Source organism: Chiloscyllium punctatum, chromosome 5, assembly GCF_047496795.1.
Source record: "Chiloscyllium punctatum isolate Juve2018m chromosome 5, sChiPun1.3, whole genome shotgun sequence".
In the NCBI taxonomy this organism is placed as follows: domain Eukaryota; kingdom Metazoa; phylum Chordata; class Chondrichthyes; order Orectolobiformes; family Hemiscylliidae; genus Chiloscyllium; species Chiloscyllium punctatum.
Genome location: NC_092743.1, coordinates 5,045,384 through 5,068,914, shown reverse-complemented (window position 1 = coordinate 5,068,914; position 23,531 = coordinate 5,045,384). Strand labels below are relative to the sequence as shown.

The window sequence follows — 23,531 nt, the reverse complement described above, 5'->3', positions numbered from 1 at the left end:
GTTTGCATATTCTTCCCGTGGCAGCATGGGTTTCCTCCCGAAGTCCAAAGATGTGCAGGTTAGGTGGATTGGCCATGCTAAATTGCATATAGTGTCCAGGGAAGTGCAGGCTAGGTGGATTGGCCACGGGGAAAATGCAGGGTTACAGGGATAAGATAGAGGAGTTGATCTGAGTAGAATGCTCTTCAGAAGGTCAGTGTGGACTTGATGGTCTGAATGGCCCGCTTCCACACTGTAGGGATTGTATGATTCTAACTATTTTACTGCTCATAAATCATAAAGAAACAAAAAAAAACTGAAGCTGCCCAGGAATGTTTTCTCCTTATTAATTGTAATCTTAAAGGAAAAATGTGATTATTGCATATAATATCTGTTTAATGAGAATAAATCAGATGACAAGACAGAATTTGAGTATTGATGAAGAAATAAAACTATTGAAGAATCTTTAAGTCTTGTATTCATCAGGACTGAAGCAAAGAAGGAAGCAGCTACTTATATGGCAAGAGAAAAGGGTGATCATTGGACAACAAGATAATTCTGCCTCGTCAGGGCGTTGCCATGGAAAAATCACTAGGGAAGTATCGTTCTCATGTTTAGTGTATTTCAAGTAAAGCTCAACGTCTGGGCATGTTCCTTTTCCAGGCCAGGTGCCTGCCTATGAATATATACAATGTCTAGCAAGTGTAAGTGAACCACATTGTGTGCCCATCTGATAATTTTAAGTCGACACATTATAGAGGAAGTGTTGTAGACAGAGGTGTAAGGTGATGCATCTTGAGTTTAAGTTTGATTTGAATTTGAGTTTGATTTATTGTCAGATGTACTGAGATATAGAGAAAAGTGTTGTTTTGTGTTCTATACACACAGATCGTACCATACAAAGTGCATCAGAGTGACAGAACAGAGTGCAGAATAGATTGTTACAGCCACAGAGAAGGTGCAGAGAGAGAGATCAGAGTTATAATTAGAGAGGTAAAATGCAAGTGGAAAGTGCACAGTAAATGGCAGGACCCTCAGAAGAATTGATATACTTTAGGGATCTTGGGGTGCATGTCCATAGCTCCCTGAAAATAGCAACACGAGTGGATAAGGTGGGAAAGCAGACATTCGGCATGCTTGCCTTCATCAGTTGGGGCATTAAGTATAAAAGGTTGCAAGTCATATTGCAGTTGTATAAGACTTTAGTTTGGCCACCTATGGAGTATTGTGTGCAGTTCTGGTCACCACACAATAGGAAGGAGATGGAGACTTAGATTAGATTACATTACAGTGTGGAAACAGGCCCTTCAGCCCAACAAGTCTACACCAACCCACTGAAGCACAACCCACCCATACCCCTAACCTAACACTACGGGCAATTTAGCATGGCCAATTCACCTGACCTGCACATCTTTGGACTGTGGGAGCAAACCCACACAGACACTAGGAGAATGTGCAAACTCCACACAGTCACCTGAGGCAGGAATTGAACCCGGGTCTCAGGCGCTGTGAGGCAGCAGTGCTAACCACTGTGCCACCGTGCCGCCCAACTTTCGAGAGGATGCAAAAGAAATTTACCACAATGTTACCTGGATTGGAGTGTACTAACTATAAGGAGAATATGAACAAAATTTGATTATTTGCACTACAACGTTGAAGGTTGAGGAGTGATCTGACATAAGTATATAAAGTTATAAGAGGCACAGAAAGGATGGGTAGTTGGGAGTCTCTTTCCCAGTTTGGAAATGGAAAATAGTAGGGGATATAAGTTTAAGATGAGAGGGGAAATGTTTAAAGGAGATAAGGGAAGTTTTTTTACAGAGTGGAATGCACTGCCTAGGGATGTTGTAAAAGCAAACACGACAGCAACATTTAAGAGGAATTTAGATACATGAACAGGCAGGAAATAGAGAGATATGGACCACATGCAGACAAATGGGTTTCTTTTAGAATGGCATCATGCAGCAAAGACATGGTGGGCTGAAAGGCCTGTTCCGGTGCTATATTGTTTCATGTTCAATGTTTCCTATTGTTACACTTCATTTCCCTTGAAAAAAACCTCCATTTGCCTTTCCCTTCTCCCCAGTGAACTTGGATGCTAGCTTTTTGTAATTCACATAACTCTGGAATACTTTGGATCACCACCCAATCAGGTTTACTCTGGGAATTGGCTGGGACATTTAAATTTATGTTCCACCCAAAACTTCCATTTAAAGTCACCAGATCCAGGTTTGCCTTGTGTCAGGGTGGCAAAATCTGAGCTCAATATTTCATGTCAATAATGAAAGATCTTTGAACAAGACGTTAATTCTTCTCCAAAGAGGCTGCATGTTTCCAGCATTTTGTTTTTATTCCAGGTGCCTAGTATTTTCAATATTTCATTTTTTGATTCAGCCAAGAACTTCAAGTTGAACTTTGAAGAATATATGGAACATAGAACATTACAGCGCAGTACAGGCCCTACGGCCCTTTATTTTGCGCCAACCTGTGGAACCAATGTGAAGCCTATCTATCCTACACTATTACATTTTCATCCATATGTCTATCCAATGTTCATTTAAATGCCCTTAAAGTTGGCAAGTCTGCTACTGTTTAAGGCAATGTGTTGCACACCCCTACTACTCTCTGAGTAAAGAAACTACCACTGACATCTGTCCTATATCTATTACCCCTCAATTTAAAGCTATGTCCCCATGTGCTAGCCATCACCATCTGAGGAAAAAAGGTCTCACTGTCCATTCTATCTAATCCTTTGATTATCTTACATGTCTCAATTAAATCACCTCTCAACCTTCTTATCTCTAACAAAAACAGCCTCAAGTCCCTCAGCCTTTCCTCATAAGACCTTCCCTCCATACCAGCCAACATTCTAGTAAATTTCCTCTGCACCCTTTCCAAAGCTTCCACATCCTTCCTACAATGCAGTGATCAGAACTGTGTGCAGTACTCCAAGTGCGACTGCAACAGAGATTTGTACATATGCAGCATGATCTCATGGTTCTGAAATTCAATTCCTCTACCAATAAAAGTTAACACACCGGTACGTGTTCTTAACAACCCTATCAACCCGGGTTGCAACTTTCAGGGATCTATGTACATGGACACTGAGATCTCTCTGCTCATCTACACTACCAAGAATCTTACCAATAGCCCAGTACTCTTTATTCCTGTTGCTCCTTCAAAGTGAATCACCTCACACTTGTCCGCATTAAACTCCATTTGCTACCCCTCAGCTCAGCTCTGCAGCTTATCTATGTCCCTCTGTAACCTGCAACAACCTTCAGCACTATCTACAACTCTATCGACCTTAGTGTCATCTGCAAATTTACTAACCCATCCTTCTATTTCCTCATCTAGGTCATTTATAAAAATGACAAACATGCAGTGGCCCTAAAACAGATCATTGCGGTACCCCACTAGTGACTGAACTCCAGGATGAACATTTCCCATCAACCACCACTCTCTATCTTCTTTCAGCAAGCCAATTTCTGATCCAGACTGCTACATCACCCTTGATCTCGTGCCTCAGTATTTTGTGGAATAACCTACTGTGGGGAACCTTAAAAAACGCTTTGCTGAAATCCATATACACCACATCAATCACTTTACCCTTATCTACCTGTTTGGTCACCATTTCAAAGAACTCAATAAGGCTTGTGAGGCATGACCTACCCTTCAAAAAACCATGTTGACTATCCCTAATCAACTTATTCCTCTCTAGATGAAGAAACTAGTTTGTAAAAGCAAGAACAAAATAAAGTAAAATTCCGAGGTAAAAACATGTGAGACTTACGAGCGAAGTACTGCCATGGACTGTAGGATCTTCCAAAGTCAACTGATCTCTCAAGCACCCAAAGGTCAGGACGTGGAGAATTAGCAAACTTTATAAGAATATAAGCCACATGAAAAAGCTGTTAAGAAGACAAATGATTTCATTAATATTAATATATTAGGTCCTGCAATCAAAAATATTTATACATTTGATCAATTTGCTAATCAAAAGGAGTTTGTTTATCATGTACGTACTTTCATTGTACATTATATTTGAGTTTTAACAGATGTTTAAAAATTGAAACACCAATTAATTTCAGATCCAGTAAGATAAAGTCTTTTGTAATTTCTATTGCTTTTTGTACCACTTATTTTGTTGATTAAATCATTACAGATTATAGAGTTCTCTGTCAGGCTTTGGCTCAGAATTGATATATAAACTGTGTTCCCTGAGCAATATAAAATAATTGGATGTTCACAATCTGTTATCGTGCACCAGCTTTTAAGGTAGTGTTCAGTCTCAAGTTAAAACAGTTATTTTATTCTTTTGGGTAGTATTACAACAAGGAAGTAAAGGAAATTTCAAAATATGCTGAGGAACTTCACATTAACAAATGTCATTAGTACAGAGAAGGATTCTGACAAAATACTGGAAGGCTTTTACAAATATGTATAGTGAGCATGTAATTGACAAATTAACTTCAATACAGATGAATAATACAGATGAATGCAATATAATACATTTTGGTAGGAAGTATAAGGAGGTCACGTATTGTATGGAAACGTGTCTGTAGTGCTAACTAATCTTTGATTAGAAATTGTTCATTCTGGTCACACAAACAGTACAAAAAATTCACAAATATATTAAGAGAACAGTACTTATTACGATCAATTAGCCATCCTGTGGGTTCAAAGTTGCCACTAAATTTTGAGATTACGGAGAATTAAAATAGAAGTGTAAAACGAACACTTGGTGGACAATAAAGTAAGACAATAGAATCTACTAAATGAATTTGAGTGCATTGACACTGTGTTACTGGAAATGATTTACACAGTAGAAAGTACAAATTTCAACTTACACAGCAATTGCAGCTTGAATCTATTTAGTGGCTTCATTGTATTATATATTCAAAGGCATTTTACTGGTCTGTTATCAAGCATGATTTGACACTGAGTCATATAAGGAGGTAATGGGACAAATGATCAAAAGCTCTTCTAAAGAGATCAGTTTTAAAGATCACTTTGAAGAAGGTAAGTTGGGTTTTTTTGATTCATTCATGGAATGGAGGCATCACTGGCCAGGTCTGCATTTATTAGCCATCCGTAATTTCTCCTTTATCTGACTGGTTTGCCACATCATTTCAATAAGACATTAGGGACAACCACATTGCTGTGGACCTGGAGTCACATGTAAAAAACAAGGGAGAGGTTGCCAAAGTCCCAAGTGACCATAGGGTTGCTCTCTCCTTCGGAGAAGATGACTGGTGGTAGTTTGGCCTGAGGGTCATCACAGCTCAGGCAAGGGGAGAAACATAGAAGAAGAATCTTTCATGATAATCTCAGCCAATGTGAGTCCTATGGGTATCACATGTAGACCATACCGAAATTCTTCCTGAAAGGAAGGTTCTCTTGTCTTCCATGTGATTCAAGTGCAGTAAGGCTAGCTTTTAATTCCAGATTTTTATTGAATTCAAATTTCTGTTAAAGTCATATTCAAACCCATGTTGCATTGGCCTGGGGTTCAGGATATTATTTCAATGACATTACCATTATGCCACTGCCTCCCCAGCTGGAAGTGGAGAGAGTTATGGAGAAAAATTGCAGAGGTTAAAGACCTCATCTTCAAATCCCTCCATTGCTTTGACTTATCATCTTTCCAGATTTGTATGTTGATCTATTTCCAACTAAGCCTCCTGTAACTGTACAGCAGTCTGCACAAAGATTTTTCCCATGCTTCGATTAATGGATTTTCCAGGGATTTGGTCTTCCATGTGATACAATGGCCTTTTAAATCATGTACAACAACATCACATTTGAGAGCATCCTCTGAGAGGTCTTTTTGTGGCAGTATTCATATTTATTTTCAGGAAACAAGCCAGCTGAATATAAATCAGCTTACAAGTTTTGGCAGTTATATCATTTTTTTAAATGCATGGGGTCAGGGTGTCACTAGCCAGCCAGCATTTATTGTCCATCCACAGTTGTCCCTGAGAAGGTGGAGGTGTGCTGCTTTCTTGAACCGCTGCAGTACATGCCCTTAGGGAGGGAATTCCTGGGTTTTGACCCAGTGACACTGAAGGAACGGTGATATATTTCCAAGTTAGGATGATAAGTGACTTGGAGGGGAACTTACAGGTGGTGGTGTTCCCATATAGCTGCTGCCCTTGCCCTTCTAGATGATTGTGGTTGTGATTTGGAAGGTGCTATTTATGAATCTTTGGTGAATTTCTATTGCACATCTTGTAGATAGTACATACTGCTGCTAGTGAGTGCCAGAGGTGGAGGGAGTGACTGCTTGTGGATGTGCTGCCAATCAAGCTGCATTGTAATGGATGATGAATTCCTGATGAAGGGCTTATGCCTGAATCATCGGCTTTCCCGCTCCTTGGATGCTGCAAGACCTACTGTGCCTTTCCAGTGCCAATCTTTTTGACTTTGATCTCCAGCATCTGCAGTCCTCACTTTCTCCTTGTATGGATGGTGTCAAGCTTCTTGAGTGTTGTTGGAGCTGCACTTATTCAGGCAAATAGGGAGCATTCCATACATTCATGACTAGCGCCTAATAGATGGTAATCTTAAATTTTTCCAGTGAATCTAAAGGCTAATGTTAAAAACAGCACCAAATCTTTTAATTGGGCAGTATACAGCCTTCCACATACAATAATGAGTTCAATAAATTTTAGATCATGACTGTGGCACCTAATTTCACGAACATCAAGCTTTACAGCAACATTTTCATTTCCTATAAATTCATTCTTTGTTTATTCTCCCATTACTATCCCATTTTGCATTGAGCTGTCATCTGAAAAACTGCAATGTCTTCAGTATTTTTGACGCTCATCAATAAAACAGATGAGCTGTTCATTGTCCCAGAATCTAAGAATATTTAAAGGTTAGGCTAAGTTGAGTTTATGAAGTTACCTCGCTCCAATGTTCCTTAGCTTCAATGTTCATAAGACAGCTTTAACATTCTGTTTCTTTCTCCCGCAGACAGACAATATCGATGTGTCTTGTTATCCAGAGCTACTTGTCTAATGTATCTCACAGCTATAGAAATAGAAATCTCACTTTACAACTGCCCTTGAAATGTCCAAATGTAATCCATCCCACATCAGACTGACCTGTGTATGTCAGTCAAATGTACATTCCTATTGATACAGCTATTAATAGTACCCAACATTCATTCATTTTTATTTTCTTTTACAGTTATGGTAACATTGTTTAGGCTTTATGGGCTGCTTATCAAACTTGGAGAGCAAATGTTATGTCACACTTAGAAGTCCCAAAACATAAATGCTTCCTGTCCTCTGAAGAAGGGACTTTGTTGCATGGAGAATACAGTAACAGTACAAGAGGAGGGATGCTGTTCCAGCATGATTTTCACGGGAATGAATGATCATTACAGGTTCAACAAATATTTATTGTATCTTCAATAATATTTGGTGGTACATTGTATGAAGGCTGCTATTGAGCCCTGTTTTGCAGTGCATTAATGTAAATGTGATTTCAACAATGGAAAGATTATCCATAAACGTTAATATGGCCACAATGCAGGCACAGACATAATTTCTGTGATGTCAGCTGGCTGCAACAGGGCAGAACTATACATGTGCCGACAGTGTCATCAAGTTCAATGCACAGTGATATCACCCATTCACTACTGACAGGGTAGGGCTGGGGCCCCAGGGGAGCAAAGACGAAGACCAGAGCAGGAAGTGGGATGGGGGGGTGGGGAAGTCTGCAACAAGAGCAGGGGTTTGGTCAGGGTGGGAGGATTGACCTACACTGAGAGGGGTAAGGGGACTGGACTAGGTGTGGGGGCAAGTGGGGTTGAAGCCTGTAGAGAAACAGGAGGGGGGTGGGGAGATGTCTGGACTGGGACCCCATGCACCTATCTTGTTTTGTTCATTTTGTGCATTAAATTTTTATTAAGAGATTATTTTAAAATCTGAAGAAATTTTCTAAAGACTCACTTCCTATAGAGCCATATTTGTGATTAATTATTGCTTTCCATCACTCATCAAAAAATTAATTTTCAATTTGCATATGTGACCTCTTTAAACCACAATCGGTAGCATTTATATAAATCATAGCTTTCAAACAATGCAATCACCTTAAGTATGAATTTGTGAACTGTTTATAACACTATTTCGCTATAAAGGTTTATGAAAGGTGTAAAAATTGTGCCTGTGTACTTTCCTGTATTTTTAATTGAGGACTGAAATGTTAAAAGAACTGTTTCAAAACAAGTATTGCTAGAGGATTACTGCATGTTTTGAAAGCAGGTAACCTATAAATTCAGGCACTGTTTAGTCAGCTGCTGGTTCCATTTGTAGTTGAAGTGTGACTACACATGAGCCGGAACTGAAAAGTTATGTACTGATGGAACCTTGGTTGGCAACAAGCAGTTGACTGACAACTGGTCACTGATCCATAGACCAATGGCAAAAGCCTTTTGCCGACCATCAACTGTGTGATTGGTCCTGTGGTAGTTGAACAGCTGAGACTGTGAGCAAGATACAAGAAACCTTCAGATCTCCACCAGCTCAGGAACTCTCTCTATTTCCTTTAGTAAAAGCCACTTTAAGCCTGAAGAAAACTAGTTTGTATTACCTTCAGCAGTTGAAATAAAATGAGAATTAAGTCAGAGGCATTTCATAAGTGAATTAGCCACCTTGTGCCCCTTATTCAAAAAGAAATTGAGAAGCAGGGTTCTGATCAGTCCAAGATCCCAGCAGATCCTGTGAACAGAGATTACTGAATTTCCTTCCCAGTTTTTCTCTCCATCCATGACACCCATGATCTTTGTGTGTCCGTGTGTGTGTGTGTGTCTAGGAATTTATAATGTGATTAGACATTTAAATAATATTGTTAGGTTCATAATTGTTAACACGTCATTAGAGTCTATTTATTTGTACTAAATAGTATTCCTTATTAAGTACAGAAACCTGGTCCATGCTTTCTATTAAACTGGGTCTGAAAGTTAGATAAATTGGGAAATTATATAACTATTTTAAAAGAACTTTTATTTTTCTGGTGACTGCATAAATACTGCATCTTTATTTACAGTTTGCAACTGCAGCAAGGCATGACAATATTTAAGGGTATATCTGGGACGGATCTGAAACAGAAACATGGAGAATTTGGTTATAGTATTCATAAAAGGAAAATTTTTTAAAAATGAGGTTCTACACTGAATTTAAGATATGGCATTGGAAATGGTAAAGGAACTTATGCAGGAAGCTCAGTTGTCCCTTGCAGTCTTCAAAGAAATTTCAAAGGCCGGGTAGTTTGCCTTGGCAGATAAACTGGAGGTTACATTGTCTGCCAGACCAGAAAAGCAGAGATAATTTAGGTACCAGTACAACATTTGGGTTTAGAGGAAATGCCAGAGAAGCAAGGTATTCCAAAGTGTGAAAGGTCAATATCAGGTGATATTCAGTTACACTTAAAGCAGCTTGAGCATAAGAGAATGACGAACAAGGATGTTCTGGCCATGAAGGGAGTGCAACAAAGGTTTACCAGATTAATTCCTGGAATGGCAGGACTGATGTATGAACAGAGCCTGGTTTGGTTAGGAAATATATTCACTGGAGCTTCGAAGAATAGAGGTTTATAAAATCAAGAGGGACATGGATAGGATAAAGTTAAAAATCACATAACACCAGGTGAGAGTCCAACAGGTTTAAATGGAAGCACGCTAGCTTTTGGAGCGTTGCTCCTTCATCAGGTGATAGTAGAGGACTCAATCCTAAAACACTGAATTTATAGCAAAAATTTACAGTGTGATGTAACTGACACGCACACACTCCCACACTCACACATGCACCCCCTCACAGACTTAAGACACTCCACACTCACCACACACACACACATACACTCTCACACTCACAACCCCCAACCCAGACAGACACACACACACAGATAGACAAAGACCCACATGCACACATATATTTTGTGGTGTGAATTTGTACTTGCAGAGTTACATTGTACTTTGCTCAAAAACTGCATGAATTCATGTAAAACTCTGTTATCTCACTTTTTAGATTAGAATCAATCTGAACATCATGGCATAGACAGAGAACACAGGGGGCTAACACCTTCAACATATTGTCTAGCTATCACCCATTGTTACAGCGAACCTGATAATACAACTTTTAAAAAAAAAGGTTTTGTGATTTACACATGATAGGAGTGAAACTATCATGGTATTCCAACAGATGTAAGACTGAACAGACAATCAAAGTATTTTTCAATGTATAATTTCAGTGACATCACACTGTAAATTTTTGCTATAAATTCTGTGTTTTAGGATTGAGCCCTCCACTATCACCTAATGAAGGAGCGATGCTCCAAAAGCCAGTGTGCTTCCAATTAAACCTGTTGGACTATAACCTGGTGTTGTGTGATTTTTAACTTTGTACAGCCCAGTCCAACACCGGCATCTCCAAATCATGGATAGGATAAACAGACAAAGTCTCTTCCCTGGAGAGGGGGAAGTCCAGAACTAGACGGCATAGGTTTAGGGTGAGAGGGGAAAGATATAACAGAGACCTAAGGGGCAACGTTTTCATGCAGAGGGTGATACGTGTATGGAATGAGTTGCCAGAGGAAGTGGTCGAGGCTGGTACAATTGCAATATTTAAAAGGCATTGGGATGGGTATATGAATAGGAAGGGTTTGGAAGGATATGGGCCGGGTGCTGGCAGGTGGGAGTAGATTGGATTGAGATATCTGGTTGGCATGGACGAGTTGGACCGAAGGGTCTGTTTCCGTGCTATACATATCCATGACTCTATGACTCTAATAAGGGAACTCTCATAGAAACCTATAAAATCCTAACAGGATTAGACAGGGTAAATGCAGGCAAGATGTTCTTAATGACCAGTGAGTCCAGAACCAAGCATCACAGTTAAAGGATGTTGAGTAGGCCAGTTAGGAATGAGATGAGGAGAAATTTCTTCACCCAGAGCCTATAGAATTCTACACTGTAGAAAGTGGTCAAGGCCCAAACATTGAATTTTTTTTAAGAAAGAGACAGATATTGTTCTTAAGGCTAAAGTGATCAAGGTGTATGAGCCAAGAGCAGGATCAGCATACTCAGCCATGATCATACTGATTGGCAGAGCAGACTCAAAGGGCCAAATGACCTATTCTTGCTTTTATATTCTATGTTCCTAGATGTCTAAATGGGCTGCAATGGTTCAAGAAGGTAGCTCACAACCACCTTATCAAGGACAATTAGGGACAGGCAATAAATGCTGGCCCACATCTCAAGAATGAAATGAATATTTTCTAAACTTGTTTTCTTCAGATTTAAATGGACTTTTACCTGGAGAAGAGAGAGTCAGCTCTAAGCTGGTAGAGATCTGATATCAGAGTGGTGCTGGAAAAGCACAGGTCAGGCATCATCCGAGGAACAGGAAAATTGATGTTTCGGGCAAGAACACTTCATCAGGCTTTTGCCCAAAATGTCGATTTTCCTGCTCCTCAGATGCTGTCTGATCTGCTGTGCTTTTCCAGCATCACTCTAATCTTCACTCTGATCTCCAGTATCTGCAGTCCTCACTTTCGCCTAGAGGCCTGATATTTTTTGTCGATCTTTTTCACTAGCCTAAGCTATTCAGAAACATAAGAACCAAACACATATTTGTTGGCATGCAGAAGGCCTTTCTCACTGACAACTAGTTACTGATCCATAGACCAATCGGTTTCTTGCAGCCTGTGTCAAATTGAAGTCAACAAGCCTCACTCCCATGTGGAGAAATCTGGCTTGCCCAGTATGTTTGATAAGATAGGAAACTGAATATTAACTCAGCAAGCTGTGGAGCCAACAAGTGGTTTACCAAGGTATAAACCCACCTTATTTGGCAACTCACAGTTTCCTATTGAGAATCCCAGCTAGCCACTCAAGCTTCTGCTCACGAGGTTGAGATTAACCTCACTGGACTTCTAGCACAATTTCACCATAGTCTGTGTTACTCAGGCCCCTATAAAATTTAGTCCGTGTTTCCAATGTAGGATTTTATAAAATGGTTTTGCTTGAACATATCTCCCTTATTGGAATGTTTTGGATGAATGTTCTAAATGTAATCTAACCAAGGAAAAAACAATGTCTTATATGGCTCTTTTTTCCAAAACCATTGTAATGCTCCACATTGTTATGTTGACATTTTTATGACCATTTTAACTTCTAATGTTTCTTTTAATGATTTATGTTGCCAAATCTCTTGCAACTCTTCTCTATTTAATGAACTATTAATATAAAACTTTAGCAAGTACTTAAAAATAATGGGGAGGCAGACAGTGAGAAGTTAGTTGTACACATCTAAACGTGTATCTCTTCATCCCCTGAATTGTTAACTGATTTGCATATTAATAATGGTATGTATCATTAATATACTAAGAGATTTCCTGGACTCATGTGTCATTATTACGTCGCCCTAAGTGCATTACTGAAGGTTTAGTAAATATTTCTACCCCTTCACCTGAATGACTGGCCTGTTAATCATTGCCTGAATTACACAATATAGCTGCAGGAGTGTTTCCATGGTTCATCACCAACCAACAAGGATCATTATTCAATTCAACTCATATCCTGCATAATGACACTCCCTTTTCAACCAAGAATAGCACAAAACATTATTTCATGTTAAAGATATAGTGAGCTTATAATGCTGTAGTAGGAATTTATAGGACAACTTACAACAAGGCTGTGATTCTATGATTCTACGGCTGATTAAATGTTTCTTTGACAAATAAGGAATAAGTAATGTATCAAAAATAAGAATGAAATGTAACTGGCAAAATCTTAACTTTGAAACAAAATCTGTTTCAAAGCAGAGTGACAATGTGCATTCTAATACAAAAGATCCTGTTATATTTATTTTTGTAATTATGAAATATTGGAGAGCAATATTGGCACCTATATTAATTAGGTTGGAGTCAAAGGCCTCCATGCTTGGACCTCTAACTACTTGAAAGGAATGTCAAATATTTATTGGATTAGAGTTGTGTTACTTTGATAAATGGTTCCTGCTCTTCAGCAACCCCTGCAACAATGGATTCACAGGCAGCCAAATCACACACAGCTGTTAATAGGTACTGCACTCAAATATTCATTACTGTGGTTAATGATTTTTTGGCAACAATGTGGTTTTCAGGTAACTTCATCTCCCTTCTCCCTGTCTCCATTCTTAGCATCATTGCTCAGTTGGCTGGACATGTGGGTTCAATTCTTGTACTGGCTGAGGTTCCCACAAAGCTCCTGCCTCCTCAACCTCACAACCTCACCTGAGGTGCGATGACTCTCAGGTAAAACACATCACTTGACTGTCTTTTTCTAAAGAGAAAGCAATCTATGGTGCCCTGGGACTACGATAGCTTTCACTTCACTTCAACAAGATCAAGATATGCAAATTATAATCTGAGGAATTAGCTCAAATCCCCAATGCTGTGCACTCAGTGATAAAGCAAAACCAGACATCGGTGTCCTGTGGGTGGGAATGTACTTAGCTCACAACAAAATAATGCATTAAGCCTCATTTAATCAATATTTACTTAGCATGATTACACTGAACTTTACCTATTCCTATCTTCATGAGTCATGATTTATGATGTTATTGTCACGTGTATTTTATAGTGGGAAAACCAGTAAAATACAGTGAAAAGTTTTTCCACTGTTGCAACAATCTAGCACCATTTTGAGTAGGTTTAATAGTAAGAAAAAAATAGAAAGATTTAGCTTGAAGAAGGTCCATCAGTCCTGAGCCAACCCATCATTAATGATGCCTGTACCGCTATCCTTCCTCCACCACCACCTCACCACAGTCTACACCAGACCCAACCAACATCAAGGTCACCATTCTTCAGGCGCCATCTCTCACCACTGGCCTGATTTCCCTCCACCACCACCTCGGCACCCACCTGAATCGGACTCACCAAGATCAGCGTCGCTCCTCTCGCCACTGGACCCACCTCGCCAATGTCACTGTGATGCCCTTCTGCCAACATCAGACCCAACCAACGACAAAGTCATCAACCCTCAGGTGTCATCTTTCGCAGGTGAGCCTACTTCGTCATGTTGCCTCCACTGATGTAGCAGCCAACAATTCCATGACAGGTTCCATGTTCGCTCCAGAACTGTAAGTAAGGGCTCACTCGCTGCTACCATAAGATCCACTCTGGGCCCACTCAAGCCTGTGCTGGAATTCCTCACTGCCCCCAATGATACGTAAATGGGAGGGAAGTATAAAGTATGGAAAAAAAAAGACACTTAAAGGAAAAAAAACAAAAAGTGGTTGGAGCCAACAAGCCCTGGCACAGAAGCCCTACTCTTCTGACATCTTGATATCTTCTTCTGATAGGTTCCTATTTTCTACCTAGTCTAAGGTTTAGCTCATGCAAGTCTCTGCCTCCCATTTCTGAACTCATACCAATGGCAGAAATTAATGCCAACCCCAGCCCACCCTGGAGATAATTTTTGGAGGTGATCTACTCGAATTAAGAGAGGTGGAAAGGCATGCAGGCTGCCTTCCAAAGTGTGATATTGAGGTTTGAACAGAATGAAATGTGCTTTTCTGATGGGCATATTATCACCCCAGTATTAGAAAAGTAGGTTTTGAAATAATTCAGAATCAACACATTGTAGGTGGCCTGAACAACCTCAGTGTCCTTCGTCTCTAGAAAACATCCAAATCTTGAGACCTGTCAGCCAATCTCTTGCAATCCTTGCTGTGTCAACTCAGTATCGCTTATTCCGACACTGCAAGCAGTGCTATGAATGCAAGATGGGAATGGTGAGTTTGGGTTTTGAATGCCTCAACAAGAAACACAAAGAGATGAGACCATCTTGGAAGAGTTATGGAATTACTTGTGATACAAGGTGTACCCTCCATTCTGCCAGAGTTTGTGAAAAGAAACTTCTTGTATTTGGCCACCTTCCACCATTCAACTGTATGACAGCAGTTAAGGTGGAATTAAACAGTTGATTAAACAGTAAAGAGCTTCAACAGACTTAAAGACAGCCAGGCTAGTGGGGCTCATAACCATACATGATATTATGGGAAAATAGTCAGGGATGAGCAGGAAGGTAGTGATCTAGCCACCCATCTCATGTTAAATGCTCATCTCCATCCTTCTGTCAAAACATACTCAATGGGGATTTGAGTGAGGTACATAAAACCCAGGTTAATATTCTGTTCAGGGCTCAGTGTTGTTTAAAGGTTTAGCATAATTTCCTTGCTTTTCTATTCTATTCTGCAATGTCTTTAAGTCAAGAATCCAATGTGCTCTTTTAATAACCATCACAACTATATCTGCCATCTTCAAAGATTTGGGCACAAATATCCTAAAGCCTATTCCTGAACCTGTTACCTTTTTTTAAAATTGCTCTTCCTCATTCTTTCTGATGAACTAGTTCACATTCTTTACATTTGCCATGTGTTTGTTTATTTCACCACAGCAGACCACTTGTTCCACAAGTAGATCATGACTGAAATTACTCCTCAGAGGCTGGTATCCCATCACCAAGTCACCCTTTATTCACACAGGTACAGTCCTTGATACTGCTTCAGAGCCAGCTTTCAGAGTGAACAGGATGTCTAATAATTCTGACCTTGATTTTTTAAATTAAACAATACAGTTTACAAAACACTTCACATTAGCAGCTGTGTACAAAGAAACAACAATTTTACAAGGGAGAGGAGCCAGGTCCCAAATCCTACCATTCAACCAGTTTTCAGGGAAATGAGGACAAACCTCAAATCCCAAATACTCCTGATCTTCTCTGTCAGACAGGGCTCCCTGATTGGACCAGATTAACAGCCCCAAACAGGAATTTATATTCTATGAGGTCCACCTGGCTGATGTCATTACAATCACTACAATGACAAATAGCTGAACTGGGACTGTGACTATTGTCAGACTATTGCCCACATACTGAACTGCTGCTCCGAGAAACATCTTCCAAAATTTATTTCAAGTTATGACTTCCGCATCCAAGAGAATCATAGCCAGAGCCTTCACAATTTTACTTGTCCTAATTGCCTGAGCAACCTAGGATTGGATAACTATTCTACACCGAACACTACCAAGCTTTCAAATAACTTGGTCTATAGAAGCTTTAAGCGTTTCTATAACGATATAATTTTAGGCAGCAAGCAATTATTTGCAGCCAATGAAGCTCAGTCTGTACCTGTTTCACACTAAAATCATGAGAATGGATAAAGTGGCACATACAGCTCAATCAATGACTGTTAGCAGTGGAAAGGTGGAGAGTGAGTTCATTCTGCATTACAATATTGATATCTGCTATCAGGAACTGGAACCAGCTTAATTTCGCCCTCATGTGTCTGTAATTTTTTTAAAAACGTAGGGAAAGAACAATGATCTTGAAATTCCACATCTTATTGAATAACCTATCAATGAATTACATAACAATCAAATAAACCTCGCAATACTTAGTGATGTATAGAGTTCTCTGAAATAATTCTGAAGCAACATCAACTTACATTGATGAAAAACTCATTATTGAAAAACACCCTCCAACATTTTGCAGAAGTGTTATCAAAAATGGATGCTGTGCCAAAGAATGCCATGTTAGGAGAGGTGACAAAACATGGTCTTTAAGGAAGGTTCTGGATGTAAGTTTGCTTACTGACCTTCCAGTTCAGCGAGCAAACTTACATCCAAAACTTCAACCTGAGCTACAAATCTTCTCAAAACGCTTTAAGGAAGGTCTTTAAAAATGGACAGAAATTTGGAGAGGCCTGTTGGTCCAGTAAGATTATGGGAGCAAACTGGAAAGTGGAGTTGAATTCATTAGCAAAACAGCTATGACTATATCAAATGGTAAAGGAGACTCAAAGGCTGAATGGCCTACTCCTGCTCTTAAGTGCTATGTTTCTATGCCAGCAAGAATGTGTGGAACGTGGTGTGGGACAGTATATACACAGTGGAGTTTTGAATGAGTTGGATATGAAAGATGGAAGATCTTCCAGGACCTTATAGAGGTTTATGAAATTATGAGGGGCATGGAAAGGATAAATAGAAAAATTCTTTTCTCTGGGGTCGGGGAGTCCAGAACTAGAGGGCATAGGTTTAGGGTGAGAGGGGAAAGATATAAAAGAGACCTAAGGGGCAACTTTTTCACACAGAGGGTGGTACGTGTATGGAATGAGCTGCCAGAGGATGTGGTGGAGGCTGGTGCAATTCCAACATTTAAGAGGCATTTGGATGGGTATATGAATAGGAAGGGTTTGGAAGGATATGGGCCGGGTGCTGGCAGGTAGGACTAGATTGGGTTGGGATATGGACGGGTTGGCATGGACGGGTTGGACTGAAGGGTCTGTTTCCATGCTGTACATCTCTTTATGACTCTATGACAGCATTGGATAGTGAAGTTTAGAGGTGAAAACAAGGCAAGAATAAAGGGTTCTATAATAGATAAGTTGATGAGATCCAAAGACATATGGAGGTAGGTACTTAGGTTGGAGAGAATATGAGGCCTCTGAAGAAAAATAAAGGTGATTTATAAATGCAGATCATCTATTTTTTTCTTTTGTATGAGTAGCCCAGAAAGAAATGTGTCCCCAGAACAATATTCTTTCCAATAACTAGTCAAGACTTGCAACGCAACCTTGCTAATACAACAACGCTAATTGAGAATGAAATATACACTGTCACCTAGTGGAAAACTCTTGGTATTGTAGCTGATCCATGATATACAGCAAATATCTGAAAACGATGAGTATTTTCCAGCCAATTCTTTGACTCTTATATACCTTGAAGAACTGAACAATCTACTTTTTTTTCAACAGACATCAATTCCAGTAACTCCTAAGACAGATGCAGCGTAGATAAAATAGGTACCAAAGTCCCACTCTCTATTAGGTAAAGGTGCCACAGAGCTGCTCTCTCATCAGAAAGTGGGGAATAACTGGGTTGTGAGTTTAACCAGAGGGTCACCATGCCTCAAGTAAGGGGAGAGATTGAGAAAGAGGTAACCTCAGCCAGTACAGGAATTGAACCCTTGATGTTTGTATTTGTGAGTTAGCCTGCTGTCCAGCCAATTGAGCTAACTCACACAGATTAAAGGCAGGTTAAAGTTCTTATCCTCAGTACTTTGTTTCTGCAGTTCAATGGTAATCAGAGTCAGTTAACAAGCAAAAGTGCCCAATACACAACCAGACAGAAACATTGTTAAAAATTTGATATTCCTGGGTAAGAGTCATTTGCTGTTGAGCTGGTATAGAGGTCATGTCCCTACCTCCAAACCTGAAAGTCCAGGTTAAAGTCCCAGCTGCCTTAGATATGTGACGTAACTGTCTGAAAAGGTTGATGAAAAATATCTAAAGCTCCCATCCTACCTCTGTCTTCACATTGTCTCTTAATTCAGTCTCAGTAAAGTAGCTACTGCTGCACCAGTATGTTGAGCATTAAGAGACATTCATTAAAACAAGCTAACGTGGCACTTCCTTTTCAAGAAGGAAAACAAGGCGTTCAAACTGAACATGTCTGATCTATCTTAACTCCAGGTGCCTGCACTGGTTCAGTAACCCTCAATGCCTTTGCACAAAAAACATCTATTAATCTCCATTCTGAAATTTTCAATTGACTTCAGCCTCAGCAGGTTTTAGAGGGAGGGAGTTGCAGATTCCCACTATCCCTTATGTGAAGGAGTGCTTTCTGACATTGCCTGTGACTAACCGAATTACAATTTTAAGGCTTGGTCGAGGCTTTGCTTGGTCCTTAGTCTAGACACCCCAGCAGAGGACATAGTTGAAAATGTAATAAAGTAGATAAATACTCCAATTAAATCATCCATTAACCTTCTTTTTTTAAGGGAATATAAACTGAATCAATATATTCTGACTTAGGGTAGTCAATTTCCACAACAGTTCATTGTGGAATGTGGGAACAAGAAATGGTCAATCAGCCTCTCAATTAGATAGTAACTTAACTGCATCTGAGCTCCATCTAGATCCCTTGATTGTATACCCCTTAATATTCTACACTAACAACAAACTATCAATCCCAGTTTTAGAATTTTCAATTGACTACCTACCTCCACCTCAATGGCTTTTTGTGGGAAAGGGCTCCAGATTTTCACTTTTCCTTCTGTCTCTAAGTGTTTCCTGATATCACCCCAGCTCTAATTCTGAGTTAATAAGTTGATCAGAAATGGTGCTTAGTTGCACGGGTACAAAACAAAAGAACAGCAATGAGGTGGCAATATCACAAGGATGAACCACAGAGAAATGGCACTGAAAAAGTTCCAAAACTTACCCACAAAATGGCAGAGACTATGAAAAAATGAGTGAACATGCTGGGAAAACTGAGGGATGATTGGCTTTGGGCCTTTGGCTTACTCCTGTTCCTGTTTTCTATGTTTCTTTATCCAGCAGACTCATAGAACATAGAAAAGTACAGCACAGAACAGGCCCTCAGGCCCACGATGTTGTGCCAAGACTTAATCCTAATGTAAAATATAGTAACTTAACCTACACACCCCTCAACTCACTGCTACCCATGTGCATGTCCAGTAGTCGCTTAATGTCCCCAATGATTTCGCTTCCACCACCACAGCTGGCAGCACATTCCATACATTCACAACTCTCTGCATAAAGAACCTACCTCTGACGTCTCCTTTATACCTTCCTCCTAATATCTTCAAACTATGACTTCTCGTACCAGTCAATCCTGCCCTGGGGAAAAAGCCCTCTCTGGCTATTGACTCTATCTATTCCTCTCATTATTTTGTACACCTCGAACAGGTCTCCTCTCTTCCTCATTTTCTCCAGAGAAAAGGTCTGAGCTTATTCAATCTTTCTTCATAAGGCAAGCCTTCCAGTCCAGGCAACATCCTGGTAAACCTTCTTTGCACCCTCTCCAAAGCCTCTGTATCTTTCCTATAGTAGGGCGACCAGAGCTGGACACAATATTCCAAGTGTGGTCTCACCAGGGACTTGGAGAGCTGCAGCAAAACCTCACAGCTCTTAAACTCGATACCCCTGTTAATGAAAGCCAAAACCATATGCTTTCTTGACAACCCTATCCACTTGGGTGGCAGCTTTGAGGGATTTATGTACTTGCACACCCAGACCCCTCCACACTGCCAAGAATCTTGTCTTTAATTCTATATTCAGCATTCGAGTTCGACCTTCCAAAATGCATCACTTCGCATTTATCCTGGTTGAACTCCATCTGCCATTTCTCAGCCCAGCTCTGCATCCTGTCTATGTCGCACTGCAGCCTGCAGTAGCCCTCTATACTATCGATGACACCTCAAACCTTTGTGTCACCTGCACATTTACTAACCCACCCCTCAACCTCCTCATCCAAGTCATTTATAAGTCATATATCATATTCAATTCTCCTTGCAACAAATAATAATATTCTGATAGCTTAAAGACTTATATCACCTGCATACTAAACTTCTGAAATTTTGCAGTTCTTGAAGTGGAAACATTTTCTCAACATTTATCCTTTCAAACCCTCTCAGAGCCTTATATGAGGTAGATGTGCTGGAGTTCGTGCTCCAACATTCGCTAGATTCAGGAAAGATATAACTGCTCACTTCAAAAAACTCAAGGTAATCAGGAAGAATCAGCATGGTGTAATTGAAGGGAAATTGTGTTTCACCAATTCATTAGAGTTTGTTGAAGGAATTACACATGCTGTGGATAAATAGAAGCCTGTAGACATATTAAACCTGGATTACCAGAAGGCATTTGGCAAAGCGCTACTTCAAAGGCTATTGCAGAAGATATGCAGGAAATAACATATTAGCATGGATAGAAGATTGGCTGCTGGCAGAAAACAGAAAGTATATATAATTGGATCTTTGATTGGCAGGATGTGATGAGTCGAGTTCTTCTAGGAGCATGATCATTCTCGATTTATACCAATAACTTAGATGCAGGAGCAAAAGCATAATATCTATAATATACATCTATAAAAGCATAATATCATAGATGGTGGCAGGATAGGATGCTCCACCTGGAGCTCCTCTGCTCTCCGTTCCTTTTTATTTCCTTTTTTTTTAACTCTCTTTTTTAACAGTTCCTGGAGTACTGCACAGCGAGGCTGTCCCTGAGCAGCGTGAGGGGAAACCCAAGACCCAGAGTAACGCAATGGGAAACTTGAGTTCTGGAACAGTGAGATGGGAAGCCAGAGTCCTGGAGCAGCACAAATGGCCTTGGTACAGCTGAGTGCTGGTGCACAGCAGACTAGAGGCTTGCAGCAAAGCAGGACAGTTGTTAGATTGGGGCCTGGCACGGGCAGTTAGACCACATGCTCACTGAGCTGCTACAATGTAATGTCAATCCTTTAACTATCTTATTTCTAACTTATTTTAGATACTGTGAGTAATTCTACTATTCTTTATTTTATTCCTCTTCTGTATCCAAGGTTTGTATCTAGGATCTTGCACCTAAGATGGCACCATTGGAGGCAGCCATTGTAAAATCTTTTCACTGTACTCCTGTCTTTCTGTGCTGAAGTATATGTCACAATAAAGGATATTCCAAATTTGCAGTTGACACCAAGAAAGGTAAGAAAGTATGTCGTGAAGGAGATCAAGCAGATAGCAGACAGATGTAAATAGATTGAGTGAATGGACTAAAATGGAGTAAAGTTTGGGAAAAGGTGAAATTGCTCACTATGGCACAAAAGTAAAAACAACCATGAGAACCCAAAGTAAAGAAGATTATTCTGTTTCCATTAGTTAGTGTATCAGAAACTTGGGATCACAATTTTATAATGGTCAGCAAGACAGCTAGATGTGAAATGAGGAGAAAATTCTTTACTCAGAGAGTTGTTAGGATTTGGAATGTGCCGTCTGGAAGGCAGATTCCTGAGGCGTTTCAAAAGAGGCTTGCATATATATTTGAAACAGATGAATTTAAAAGGCTTTGGGAATAGTGCTAGAGAATAGGGCTATCTGGTTAGGTCCTTCAGGGGCCAGTATGGACACGATGGGCCAAATGGCCTCCTCTTATATTATATATTCAATGATTCAAGATACCATTTCTAACACCTTCTCGAAAATATTCAATGTTTTGACCTTAACCACTTTCTGTGGCAGAGAATTCAACAAGGTTCCCCAATCTCTAGGTGAAGTAATTTCTCCTAATCTCAATCCTAAATGGCCCCATATTCTTAAACTGTGATTCATGTATGAGGACCCCAAAATCATTCTGTATTGCAGCTTTTTGTAATCTTTCTCAATTTAAATAATATTCAATCCTTCTATTCTTCCTGCCAAAGTGCATAACATAACATTTTCTCACATTATATTCCATCTCTCAAGTTTTTGCCTGCTAACTTAAACTGTCTATATCTGTCTTTAAACTCTATGTTCAATTCTCTAGCCCTATTTCCATAGCTTTCTCAATTCATTACTTTCAAATGTATATCCAGCTCTCTTTTGAAATGTCCTATTGAATCCACATCCACCACTTTCCCAGGCAGCGCTTTCCAAATCCAAACAATTCTCTGAGTAAAGAAGTTTCTCATCATCTCTGTCTACCTCTCTTGCTGACAATCTTGAAATTGTGACCACTTTTTGTTTTGTAAACCTATGTTTCCCCCTCCCAAGCCTTCCTCCCTCCAATTAGTTTAAGGCTTTCTCTGCAGCCTGGTTTATTCAATTCACTAAGACATTGCTCCCAGCACAGTGCAAATGAAGCCTGTCTGACCAGAACAACTCCCTTCTACCTCAGTATTGGTGCCAATACCCCATGAATTGAAACCCTTTCCCTCCTCTCCAACCTTCAAGCCACATATTTAACTCCCTTACTTTATTTACTCAATGCCAAATTGTCAGGTAGTTCAAATAAAAACAGGGAGTGCTGGAGAAACTGAGCAGGTCTGGCAGTATCTGTGCAGAATAAAACAAAGGTAATTTTTTGAGCCAAATATGACTTCCTCAGAAGAGAATCATCAGTACATTATCAGTAAAGTGATGAAAGATGTCATCAACAGCGCTGTCAACAACACTTGCTTAGTAATAATCTGCTCATTCTTAGCTTTTGTCTTGGGTTATTCAGTTCATGATCTCATTACAGCCTTAGTTTAAACATAGGCAAACTCTCTGCAGGTTGAAATCATATCTAACACAAGGAAATTGTTGTAGTTGCTGGTGGTTAATCAGTTCAGCTCCAAGACATCTCTGCTGGAGTTCCTCAGGGTAGTGTCCTTGACCAAACTGTCTTCAGCTGCTTTATCAATGACCTTCCCTCCATCATAAGGTCAGAAGTGGATTGTTCACTAATGATTGCACCTTTGGTAGTGGAGCAAATAAATGCTGTGCATCTTGAGTCAATTAAATGGACTGCTTTGTCCTGGATGGTATTGAGCTTCTTGAGTGTTCTTGGAGCTGCATTCATTCAGAAAATAGTGTATTCCACTACACTCATGGACTGTCCCAGGATAGATGTGTTGTCCCAGTCGAAATGGTGTTTTTTTTGGATCCGTGTGTAGGGCTACGAGGGAGACAGGGTCGTATCTTTTTGTGGCTAGCTGGTGTTCGTGTATCCTGGTGGCTAACTTTCTTCCTG

General features: G+C 39.9%; 1 protein-coding gene across 2 annotated transcripts in view; it reads right to left on the bottom strand.

Annotated features, from left to right (window-relative positions):
• LOC140476847 (laminin subunit alpha-3-like) overlaps positions 1 to 23,531 on the bottom strand; it is a 364,783-nt gene that overhangs the window by 278,694 nt on the left and 62,558 nt on the right. For both annotated transcript variants that reach the window (XM_072569677.1, XM_072569678.1), the window contains exon 3: positions 3,773 to 3,890. In XM_072569677.1, coding sequence (XP_072425778.1) covers positions 3,773 to 3,890 — 118 coding nt within the window. The remainder of the gene's footprint in view (positions 1 to 3,772; positions 3,891 to 23,531) is intronic.